At 43.1% G+C, this 12,778-nt stretch overlaps 1 protein-coding gene across 1 annotated transcript; it reads right to left on the bottom strand.

Moving 5' to 3' along the window:
- Positions 1 to 1,831: 1,831 nt before the first annotated feature.
- On the bottom strand, positions 1,832 to 10,708 carry LOC138769150 (speedy protein 1-A-like). Its single transcript, XM_069947410.1, has 8 exons — positions 10,530 to 10,708; positions 4,782 to 4,802; positions 4,142 to 4,191; positions 3,803 to 3,882; positions 3,123 to 3,181; positions 2,922 to 3,004; positions 2,440 to 2,608; positions 1,832 to 2,343 (listed from the first exon to the last, which is right to left on the bottom strand). Exons 3-8 carry the CDS (start codon positions 4,189 to 4,191, stop codon positions 2,095 to 2,097), a joined length of 690 nt encoding a protein of 229 aa, XP_069803511.1. The 5' UTR covers positions 4,782 to 4,802; positions 10,530 to 10,708; the 3' UTR covers positions 1,832 to 2,094.
- Between the last annotated feature and the right edge of the window lie 2,070 nt (positions 10,709 to 12,778).

Raw genomic sequence — 12,778 nt, 5'->3', positions numbered from 1 at the left:
TATACAAAAACACATCACAACCTCTGATCATCTGACCAGCAGAACTCAGAATTTAAAATTTATTATAACTCAACCCTGACTTGTGCTTCTCAATACCGTTGTTTGGAGATTTCCTTGGTCTTTATGGTGTTGTTTGGTTAGTGGTGTCTCTTGCTTCATGGTGTTGCAGCCTCTTGGTTCTTTCAGAGACAGTGTGTATTTTACATGAGCCGATTATTGGCCAGGAGCGTTGTTAGAAATGCTCCTTCGGCTGATAATCGGCCTTTGTAAAAGTGACAGCGATTAGCTGAGAAACGGGAAAATGCAGGATCTTCAGCTGCTTGCATCTTTTGAGCTGGTTTTAAAATTTATCATTATCAGCCGCACATCTCCCTGTGTAAAAGGGATGGGGGCCAATAACTGGGAAACTGAGAGCACAGGTATGCATATATTCATGCTGTCAAGTTTCCAGATCCAACAAGCAGTGCATATATACATTCTGCGCTGCTGTGTGATCTGGCATCCCGTTCTCCCGTCCTGCTCTCCAGCTACCCCTGTATATTTAGGACACTACCTCCTCCAGAATGGTGATTTCTTTTCAGTCTGACACAGTGCTCTCTGCTTACATCTCTGTCCGAGACAGGAACTGTCCAGAGCAGAAAAAGGTATTCAATGGGAATTTGCTGCTGGTCTGGACACTTCCAGTCTAGGACAGAGATGTCAGCAGAGAGCACTGTGTCAGACTGAAAAGGAAACATCACTTCCTGCGGGACATACAGCAGCTGATAAGTACTGGAAGACTTGCAATTTTTTAATAGAGGTAAATTACAAATGTATGTAACTTTCTGGAACCAGTTGATTTGAAAGATAAAGATTTTTGCTTCATAACCCCTTTAACTGCTATTGACATTACAGGAGAGGACTAGCACATCAGGAGTGGTCTGACTGCTGGGACTGCTACTGATCAAGAGATTTTAGAAAAATTGTTTCACCAAATGAACAGACTGGCTATGCAAAGCAAGCGCTGCATTTGTTTTCCATGTGGCCTTTGAACATTGCTGAGCGCAGAAAGGGGCAATGTTCAATGACCCCCTTAGAAAATGAATGGAGCATTAGTACCGCATACCCTGGCAAAGCAGCTGAACATTGCCAAACTGACCATTGGCTGTTTGTAGACTATGAATACCTGATAAAAAGAAATAAATAAGTGCTGCTGCTTTTAATTTTCATTTGTGTAGATGATAAGTAGGTAACCCCTTTTATAAGGTCTCTGTATGCTTTTGTAGTGTGATCAGAAGTGAGAATATTATCAAAAATACATTACAGATACCGCCATATACTGCTTACACAAGAAAAGACTCAGTGACCAAGTAAGGAGGGTTAAAGAGAAATTTATTGTATGTATGTGTGTATGTATGTGTTGTGATTGTTACCTCCCATCACTCACGAAGAGCGTACAGCAACACACAGGACAGGAAAAACCCCCTGTGGAGGAAACCTGCAGGGAAGCCATGGCCACTGTATTGCCCTTCCTCTGGCATTCTAAGGGAGGATAACACTATATATCATCAATCATTTAGTTGGGGCTGTGTAGAGAGAGTGTATATGTTAATTTGTGTCAGTGTGTGTGACTTTTAAAGGGTTTTTCTATACGAAATGTACTGACGAGCTATCCACCGGATTGCTCATTAGTCACTGAATTACCGACACCCGACACCAACGTCATTCAGTTGTTCAGTGACCCCACTACACAGTAATCAGTCTGTCTTAGTGCATTGTGTAGTGGTGATGATATGTAACTGCAGCTCAGGTGACATTCAAGTGAATATGAGCTGAGCTGCATTTACACATTGTCACTGCTACACAGTGACCAGAGACAAACATCATTCACTATGCAGTGCGGTATGCTCAGCTGATCAGTGTGGCTGCCGGTTGTTGGCACCTCACCGATCAGTGACTGATGGGATATCCTGTTGATAGCTCATCAGTACATTTTTCCTGGAAAACCCCTTTAAAAGTACTGTGTTGGTGTGCTGGAGGGTAAAGGGAATGATGTGTGTGTGCATGCATGTGTTTTACATTACCTGCTCCTTTGGGTCATCCGTTATGGTCTTCTTAGTCGGGGATCTCAATCGATGTTCCAGGGTCCACTGCAGTGTCGATCTGGCTTACGATGTTACCGACCACTTTCCACCTGCATGGATACAAAACGATGTTCCTGCAGCGAGCGCATGAATATGGGTAACCCCATGGGCCTTGGACTTTGAACTCCCATGCGCTCCTCCTCCACCAACGAATGGCCCAGCTGTGATGGGGACGCCTCTGTCGCATCCATGCCCAGTGGAAAGGGTCCTGTGCCATGATCTGGAATTAAATAATTTATGATTGAATCATCTTTTCACGAAGGATTCATAATCATAGACTACACTTCTGGCTATACATATTTTTTTGATTACTAACCTCTTCACACGTGGTCTGGTCAATCCAAGCTCTGAAGTCCATCCGGTAAAGCAAATAGTTCCGTTGGTCGTGCAGCTCTTCCTTCCGCCATTCCCAGGATCTTCCTAAGGCCCACGCGTAGATCTCGTATCTGAAGTCCTTATCTTCTTCAAACTGGTTCGCTAGATAACTGAAGAAGAGAAAGTGAAGTCATGGTTTACTATATACTTCCATATCAGTGTAAAAGAAACTTGTATGGATCTAATAATAGTAACAATGTGAAATTATGTTGATATGAACCTATATGGTACAAATGCTACATGCTAAAATCTATAGGCTTTTTATGCTTTCTCTGCATATAAATATTAAAATACCCTTTCACCTTTCTCCTATGTAATAAACATAATTGTTTTACAAACTATGATGGAAAAGCTGACTTAAAGCATCAGATTTACAATTACTTGACAGCATTCCCTTAGACATATACACATGAATAAACTCACAGGGATGCAAAAAAGTATTCTTTATACTCCTCGGTGGTCAGTCCAGCTCTCTTGAAGTACACGAGGGTCATTGCTAGCAGATACTAGTAAGAGAAGAAAAGAAGTTATGTTTTAGCTATAAGTGGTGATCCTATTTCTATGTGTAATATTACAGGACCATCATCCTCACACACACAATTCACCCAAGCAGTATATAAGTACCTTGTCCGAGATCCGTAGGCAGATGTCCTTGGCCAAAAAAAGTTGGATGTCCTCGTCGTCTAAGAAACAAGTTGAATAAAGGATTGTTTCAATTCAACACAGTTTTTAAATGACAAGAAGATTATTGGACTATACGTATTTCTGTCCCTTTGATTGTTGTCAGGGCACAGCACAGTACAAGCAGCTGTGTCTCTATCTGGTCCTGTTGCTCAGCCCTATTCCCTTCAGATGGCGGGAAATCCTAATAGATTATCTGGTCTCTGCAGTTTTGTATAAATTGATTGTCTGGGCTTTGTCATGTGACCAGCATTACCGGGCTTTATCACAGGTGTTTTTCTTATAATGAATATGGCTGGTAATGCTGATCACAAGGTAAGGCCCACACAGTCAATTTAGGTAAATGATGGAACACAGCAGTGAATCTGCTGCAGATCCTGTATATTGTGCTCTATGGCTAATTGAAGTGGGGGCACACCTAAATGTGCCCGCATTCCAATTAAAATGAAGTTATGTTCATACGGCCAATACTGCAGTATCAGCCGGGTAAAATTCTGAGACATCGGCTGTTAGTTGACACAGCAAACAGCGGCCCTGTCAAATAATGGTCGATGTTTATGCCATGTGTGAACATGGCCTAAAGCAGGAAAACTACAATCGTTGGAAGGTGCAGTGAATTTTACCAAGCAGGTTCAGGAATGCAGCTATTTCTTCTGGCTGCAGGTCGGGGTCCTTCCTCCTCTTCATGATGGTGGTCATTGATCTGTGATATAAAAAATAGATTTTACTGTCAGAATTCCAGCGATACAAGATACAACATAGCATAGGCATATAAGAATAAGTGAACAATTTATTAAAAAATAAAAAAGATCCATTGTAATGTAAGGAGAATATATGACCTGTCTTTGGCTAAGAGAAAGTGATGGTAATATAATAGATGAGCTTTGTGTTGTGAATAGTATATAAGATAAGGTGTAATGCAGTAAGTGTGGATTTGCAGTGATATAAAATCTTGTACTTACGTCTCCTCTTCATAAAGGTCGATCAGTTCTCTTTTCCTCTTCCTCGCCATCTTTTAAAATGAGAGGAATATTACCATGAATATGTGGGAACATGGATTCTGAAGAAGATATTTCCTATGTTGTATTGGCATGAATTTACACTATGGGCACTGCTCTGGCATTATACCAGGGTATAGCGTTAGGCTCGTACCCTGTGATAGGGCTTGAAGGGGCCCAGAAGCCTCCCAATACATAAGAAGACTTGTGTATTATAGGCGCATAGTATATTGGGGGTGGGGGGGAGTATCAAGTTACAAGTCTGTTTAATTGTTTTTTACCCTATATGCATGCCTTCTGATTAGTTTACCAGCCAGACAGGGGTTAAGTGATTATACAGTACATCCCAACTTAACCCCTGCCTGGCTGGTAATTTGAGCAGGAGGCATGCATACAGGGTATACAGCCTGCTGGATAGCAACACAGACACGGCCCACTCAGAAGCAGAAGCTTGCTCCTCTTGAGCAGGAAACCCTGTTTAGACTGTGGATTCTCTTCATTATAATAGGGGTACCTGTTCCCCTATTGTTTTTTTTGTGTGTGTGTTGTCCCTCGCTGTAGTAACAAAAAAACAGAAAAATCTACAATATATGAGATCAATTACCTGGAACTGAAGTCGCCTCTTCTAAGCATAAAATAAGAAACAGTAAAGAATTGGTTATTATAAGTCCTTTATTCTAAGGAAAATAATGCAAATAATAAATTCATCAATTTATTTGCTTATTCTTTAAGTTTTTCATTGCATCATTTAAATAACAAAATAACTTTATTGTACAGATCATTTAGTATTTTCATTCGTGTCCATATCAAATATTTCAGTGAGTTTATTTCACTACATTTGCAAAACATTCTTCAAGAATGAAAAGAATCATGTTTGTGCTCTCATACAAATGTCCTAGTTTCTCATTAATATAGCCTAATATTTATTGATTAAAGTATTGTATTGCCCCCCCCCGCCCCCCAAAAAAATAAATAAAGTTATACAAATCACTAATACACATTAAGGGAAATGCACATAAAGGGGCATGGCAGGGGGACAGTGAGGGACACAGGGCACTGGAGGGACACTGAGCATCCCTCTGCAATCATCCTCTCCAGCAGCCACAGCCCGCACAGCTCTGGGAGTCGGGGCGTGACATCACCATTTATCCAGGAAGTGACATCACCATTTTATCCAGGAAGTGAAGCCTTGGTGCAGGGAGAAAAGCACTTTATAAGCATTTCCCGTAATAAGTGTATATTGGTACCACCAGGTACAATCAGGTAGATCCTCTTTAATCTGACACAGGGATAGAACGGAGCCGTCACAGGGAAGCCGGTGCCGCGGTCCGTTTTTCGATCCGCGGCCCGGTTCCCGTTTATGGCACCATTCTATCCAGGGGTACCGGGTTGGTGCTCAAGCACTGGCTTGCTTCGGGGGCTCCCCCTCAGCCAATTAGTGTGCTGTGGCAGTGATTTGCTGAGGGGAACAGGGCAGGGTAACGCACTGATTTGCTGAGGGGAACATGCAGCCGTATGTAGCTGACAGTAACTGACAACTGTTAACCCCCCGCTGGCCGGAGCATACTGTACCTGCTCCACGTTCGAGCTTGCTTTGGGGGTTCCTGGCTGGACGTCCTCCTCAGCAAATCAGTGCACTGCCCTGTTGCAGCACACTGATTGGTTGAGGGGAATGTCCAGATGCCGGAAGCCCCCAAAGCAAGCAGGAGTGTGGAGCAGGTATAGTATGTGGGGGGTTTAACGGGGCTATAACCAGGACCATTTCTAGGACCGGGCGGGCCGGGCGACTTCACGGGGCGCCGACAGCTAGGGGGGGCCCAACCGCGCCCGGCCCCCGCGCACTCATGGCATCGGCACTGGTACCAGTAACCCCCCCTGCTCCCTGACCAACCAGGACCTCTTACCCTGGACTCCACGGGGCTCCGGGCACTAGCCTCCCTCCATCCCTCACTGATGTCCTCAGTGCGGCCCCTTGTCTCTGCAGCTGATGACGGATCCCGCAGCAGGCGCCGGAATTACGTCATCGGGCATCCTGGGAAATCCCTCCGGCCTCCGGCAAGGTGAAGAGGGGAGAAGATAAAGGCCTTCTCCATGCCAGGGTTGGATTAGGTAAGTATAATGCTGTTGTTTTTTTCCCGGAGGAGGGGGGGAGGGGTTGGGTTACATGGCTGAAGTCCTATATACAGCCCTATACACAGTCCTATATACTATCCTATACACAGTCCAATATACAGGCTGTATATAGGACTGTGTATAGGATAGTATATAAGACTGTGTATAAGATAGTATATAGGACTGTGTATAGGATAGTATATAGGACTGTGTATAGGATACTATATAGGACTGTGTATAGGATAGTATATAGGATAGTATATAGGGCTGTATATAGGACTGTGTGTAGGATAGTATATAGGGCTGTATATAGGACTGTGTATAGCAAAGTGTATAGGGCTGTATATAGGACTGTGTATAGGATAGTATATAGGACTGTGTATAGGATAGTATATAGGGGTGTATATAGGATAGTATATAGGACTGTGTATAGGATAGTATATAGGGCTGTATATAGGACTGTGTATAGGATAGTATATAGGACTGTGTATAGGATAGTATATCGGGCTGTATAATACAGCCCTACATACTATCCTATACACAGTCCTATATACTATCCTATACACAGTCCTATATACTATCCTATACTCAGCCCTATATACTATCCTATACACAGCCTTATATACTATCCTATACACAGCCCTATATACTATCCTATACACAGTCCTATATACTATCCTATACACAAGACTGTGTTTAGGATAGTTTAGTATAGTATATAGGATAGGATAGTATATAGGCCCTATATACAGCCCTATATACTATGCTATACTGAGTCCTATATACTATCCTATGCACAGTCCTATATACAGCCCTATATACTATCCTATACACAGTCCAATATACAGCCCTATATACTATCCTATACACAGTCCTATATACAGCCCTATATACTATTCTATACACAGTCCTATATTCTATCCTATACAAAGTCCTATATACATCCCATTATACTATCCTATCCACAGTCCTATATGCTATCCTATGCACAGTCCTATATACTATCCTATCCACAGTCCTGTATACAGCCCTACATACTATCCTATACACAGTCCTATATACAGCCCTATATACTATCCTATATTACTATATGGGGCACAGCAGGAGGCATTATTACTATATGGAAGCACAGCAGGGAGCATTATTACAATATGGAGGCACATCAGGGAGCATTATTACTATATGGAGGCACAGCAGGGGACATTATTACTATATGGGGGCACAGCAGGGGATCCTGCATACAGGGGGCAACACAGATACCTATTGACTTTAAAAGCAGAATTACTATAATTTGGGAGACTATAAGGAGGGAAAAATGGAAGGAAGTTGCTAGAAATGTGCGGAAGCCTAAGATGTCTGTCTGAAGAAACGAATTGTAGCTGCAAGAAGTTGTTGTGGAGGTCTGGGCCAGAAAGTGAGAAAAAAGAAAGTGACGCCTCCGATCAAAGATGACATCACCTGTAAGTCCCTGAATGATGTTTTTGTATATTTTGTATTCAGTAGAACTTTATCTGTTAGGGGTGCAACACTGCTCTATGCCGCAGTACACACACTGCTTCTTCCTAGTAACCCGAATCTTGATAAAAGCCCCCCTTCCTTTCCCAGGGCTGAACTGAGTGATGGGGGGGGGGGGCACTTTTATCAAGATTTGCCCTGTTGCCAAAATGCCCTAGAAACTGCCCTGGCTATAACTTACATACTCACAGCGGGATGTCAATATGTCCTCTCATAGAAACCAACAGGAAGGGATCCGCAGCGGATTTCGCTGGGAATTCACAGCGAGAAATATGCTGTGGATCAGGTTTGTGTGTTTGTACACTAATGCTAATATTCATTAGACTAGAAATCAAGGGGAGCCTCAGTATCCATAGTGCTGCACGCAGCAGTGCTAGCGATAGCTAACTGTGCTGAAACAGGGCATGAGCAGCCCTGCAGTTTCCAACACACCCAATTATGACAGAGTGGCCGTCTTACCCCTTACTAATGCCGCTCTTTGAAAATGTGGGGGAAAAAAAAATTACCGTCTTTAAAGTTATATAACTTTATGTAAGAAATGTGAAACAAAAAGTACTGTGACTGTCTGTATCTGTAACATGTAGATGGATTTCTTTTGTATTTACTTATTTTGGATTTCTATTCTAATTAAACGCTATGGGGGAGATTTATCAAACTGGTAGAATTGGCTCAGTTGCCCCTAGCAACCAATCAGACTCCACCTTTCATTTTTAAAGAATCTGTGAAGAATAAAAAGTGGAATCTGATTGGTTGCTAGGGGCAACTAAGACAATTCTACTTTACACCAGTTTGATAAATCTCCCCCTATTTGTATGTACATAGCCTAATATACTGTATAACACTAAGTCACATAAAGACACAATGGAGGAGATATACAGTATAGCATATTGCAATATTATATAATAATGGGATGATTATATAATATAATAAAAGTATTGCTGCCTTATAAGAATATGCCCTGTTGCCCATAGCAACCAATCACAGCTCATATTTAATTATACCAGGCCTTATTAATATAGGAAAACTAGGCTGTGATTGGTTGCTATGGGTAACAACGAATATTATAACTATAACTCTGCTTGAGCAATCGCCCCCAATTTCTTTATAATTGTAGATAACCATAGAATAATAATAATAATAATAATAATAATAATAATAATAATAATAATAATATTTTATCGTACTCATAAGTGTTGGGATTTATTCTTTATTAATCTGGCGCTCCAGTGTGCTGTTTATATGTAAGAGACATTTTATAGATATGCTAATTATCCTGTTTGGTGCACTGGGGGCGTCATTCACCCCTGCCCGCTCCTCCTCTAGTATTCTTTATTCATTAGGGGGTGATGAGGAGCGGGCTGGGGTAAAGGACGCCCCCAGTGCACCAAACAGGATAATCGGCATATCTATAAAATCTGACATATTAACAGCACACTGGAGCGCCATAATAGAGGGACCATGGACGTCTTTGTATAATGCCTTACTGGCTGCCCAAACCTACTGATAGATTCCCTATAATAATTGTTCTGGATATTACTATACTGTATAATTACTACATCACCAAAAAGATAAGAAATGAACCACTCACAATTGCAAGTTGAAAAGTTATTTTTATTAATGGAAAAAAAATACAGTGAAAACATAAATACCATAAACAGTGAGCCACGACTGCTGATACATAAACCAGTAACAAGGAGGACTCAGAGTGGGGGAGCACTTACTATGGTACAAATAACAGATCACATAAAGTGCAGTACAATAGCAGCATAGTACATGAGGTAATACATAACAGCAGGATTACAGGGAAGCACAGACATCAAACTGCAGGTGCAGAACAGAACATCTGAGAAGTGCATGAGCTCTACCTGTAACCAGGTAATAATTACTGAGGTCCATGCACACAGCCCCCGCCCTGATGTATGTTTCTTCGAGGGGTACGAATTACTAATACACATTATAATAGACACAATGGTGGAGATAGATTGCATTGTCTTATAATAACAATGTCCTCTGTTGCCCATAGAAACCAATCACAGCTCATATTTAATTATACTAGAGCTTAATAATATAGGAAAGCTGAGCTGTGATTGGTTGCTATGGGCAACAAAGATTATTATAACTATAAAAGACACAATGGGGGAGGGATATTACAATGTCTTATAATAATGTCCTCTGTTGCCCATAGCAACCAATCACATCTTATATTTAATTATACCAGAGCCCAATAAAAAAGGAAACTGATCTGTGATTGGTTGCTATTGGCAACAAGGGACATTATTACTATAAAGGACACAATGGAGGAGATAGATTACAGTGTCTTATAATAATGTCCTCTGTTGCCCATAGCAACCAATCACTCTGCCTTGATTATACCAGAGCTCATATATATAAAGGAAAGCTGAGCTGTGATTGGTTGCTATGGACAACAAAGAATATTATTATTTTAAATGACCCAATGGGGAGATATATTGCACTTTCTTACAGTAATAATGTCCTCTGTTGCCCATAGCAACCAATCACAGCTCTGCTTTCATTATAATAAAGCCCAATAGTATAGGAAAGCTGAGCTGGGATTGGTTGCTATGGGCAACCAAGGACAATATTATTGTAAAACAGCTTGATCAATCTCCCACAATTACTTTTATAGTTACATATAACAATAGAATAATAATAATGGGGATAAACATTACCAAAAATCACCAGGAGAATTGTGCTGCTACTTTACCTCTGAAGACTTGTAGATGGTTGGTGATGTCTCTCAGGTCGCGCTGATGTACAGTCGGGTCTCCTCTTCCTCCGCAGAATACAGGAAATACTCACAAAGTCGCAAAATCAGGAACAAAATGAAGCCGGTCTGTTCTCCAAAGGAGCAATCGCTGACTGGCAACGGGTGATGTTGTTTGTTTATTTTTCAATCCAAATTCAGCGATCCTATTGGCTGATGCCGGCGACAACCAGATCCTGTGATCCTATTGGCTGATGCCTGCAGCGCTAAGATCCTGTGATCCTATTGGCTGATGCCTGCAGCGCTAAGATCCTGCGATCCTATTGGCTGATGCCTGTGGCACCTATTATGGCCATTCTACCCATCAATGTCTATGGCAAAGACCACAGTAATGTCATGCAGCATTTATATTATAAGACTTCTCAGTTACTGCTAGAACCTGAGGATATATTTTTCCTCCGTGTGTCTGTAGTGGGAGCTGCCATGTTGGTCTATAAGTTTCTTTGGCTAATTCAGAATAAGCAAGGGCAAAGGTCATGTCTCCAGGCATTGCCTAATGGGCAACAGGTTTCCAAAACTGATGCCTGGAGGTATATATAACATTGATCTGTTATGTTACAGGCTCAGGGGTGACGTCTGAATTCATTTTGGGGTCTCATTGTCTGGACTTCTTTCGGTAAAATAACTGGTTTGGAGAATTCCTGCTCCTACAAGGACCATAAACACCTTGGACCTTCTTGTACAACATCACATCCTCTCCTTCAGCCACTCCTCGAGACAACAGCGCACCCACACACGCCTGACCCTGCAGAACATCGCATAACAGTGCACCCACACACCCCTGACCCTGCAGAACATCGCATAACAGTACACCCACACACCCCTGACCCTGCAGAACATCTCATAACAGTGCACCCAGACACCCCTGACCCTGCAGAACATCGCATAACAGTGCACCCACACACGCCTGACCCTGCAGAACATCGCATAACAGCGCACCCACACACGCCTGACCCTGCAGAACATCGCATAACAGTGCACCCACACACCCCTGACCCTGCAGAACATCTCATAACAGTGCACCCAGACACCCCTGACCCGGCAGAACATCGCATAACAGTGCACCCAGACACGCCTGACCCTGCAAAACATCACATAACAGTGCACCCACACACCCCTGACCCTGCAGATTATCTCATAACAGTGCACCGAGAAACTCCGGACCCTGCAGAACATCGCATAACAGTGCACCCACACACGCCTGACCCTGCAAAACATCGCATAACAGTGCACCAACACACCCCTGACCCTGAAGAAAATCTCATAACAGTGCACCCAGACACTCCTGACCCTGCAGAACATCTCATAACAGTGCACCCAGACACTCCTGACCCTGCAGAACATCGCATAACAGTGCACCCACACACCCCTGACCCTGCAGAACATCTCATAACAGTGCACCCAGACACCCCTGACCCTGCAGAACATCTCATAACAGTGCACCCAGACACTCCTGACCCTGCAGAACATCGCATAACAGTGCACCCACACACGCCTGACCCTGCAGAACATCGCATAACAGTGCACCCACACACCCCTGACCCATCAGAACATCTCATAACAGTGCACCCAGACACCCCTGACACTGCAGAACATCTCATAACAGTGAACCCAGACACCCCTGACCCTGCAGAACATCTCATAACAGTGTACCCAGACACTCCTGACCCTGCAGAATATCGCATAACAGTGCACCCACACACGCCTGACCCTGCAGAACATCGCATAACAGTGCACCCACACATGCCTGACTCTGCAGAACATCTCATAACAGTGCACCCAGACACCTCTGACCCTGCAGAACATCTCATAACAGTGCACCCAGACACCCCTGACCCTGCAGAACATCGCATAACAGTCCACCCACAAACACTGACCCTGCAGAACATCTCATAACAGTGCACCCAGACACTTCTGACCCTGCAGAACATGGCATAACAGTGCACCCACACACGACTGACCCTGCAGAACATCGCAGAACAGTGCACCCACACACGCCTGACCCTGCAGAACATCTCATAACAGTGCACCCAGACACCCCTGACCCTGCAGAACATCTCATAACAGTGCACCCAGACACCCTTGACCCTGCAGAACATCTCATAACAGTGTACCCAGACACTCCTGACCCTGCAGAATATCGCATAACAGTGCAGCCAGACACGCCTGACCCTGAGAATATCGCATAA

Source organism: Dendropsophus ebraccatus, chromosome 12, assembly GCF_027789765.1.
Source record: "Dendropsophus ebraccatus isolate aDenEbr1 chromosome 12, aDenEbr1.pat, whole genome shotgun sequence".
Classification (NCBI taxonomy): domain Eukaryota; kingdom Metazoa; phylum Chordata; class Amphibia; order Anura; family Hylidae; genus Dendropsophus; species Dendropsophus ebraccatus.
The sequence above is the reverse complement of the archived record's forward strand: the minus strand, read 5'-3'. Positions and strand labels throughout refer to the sequence as shown.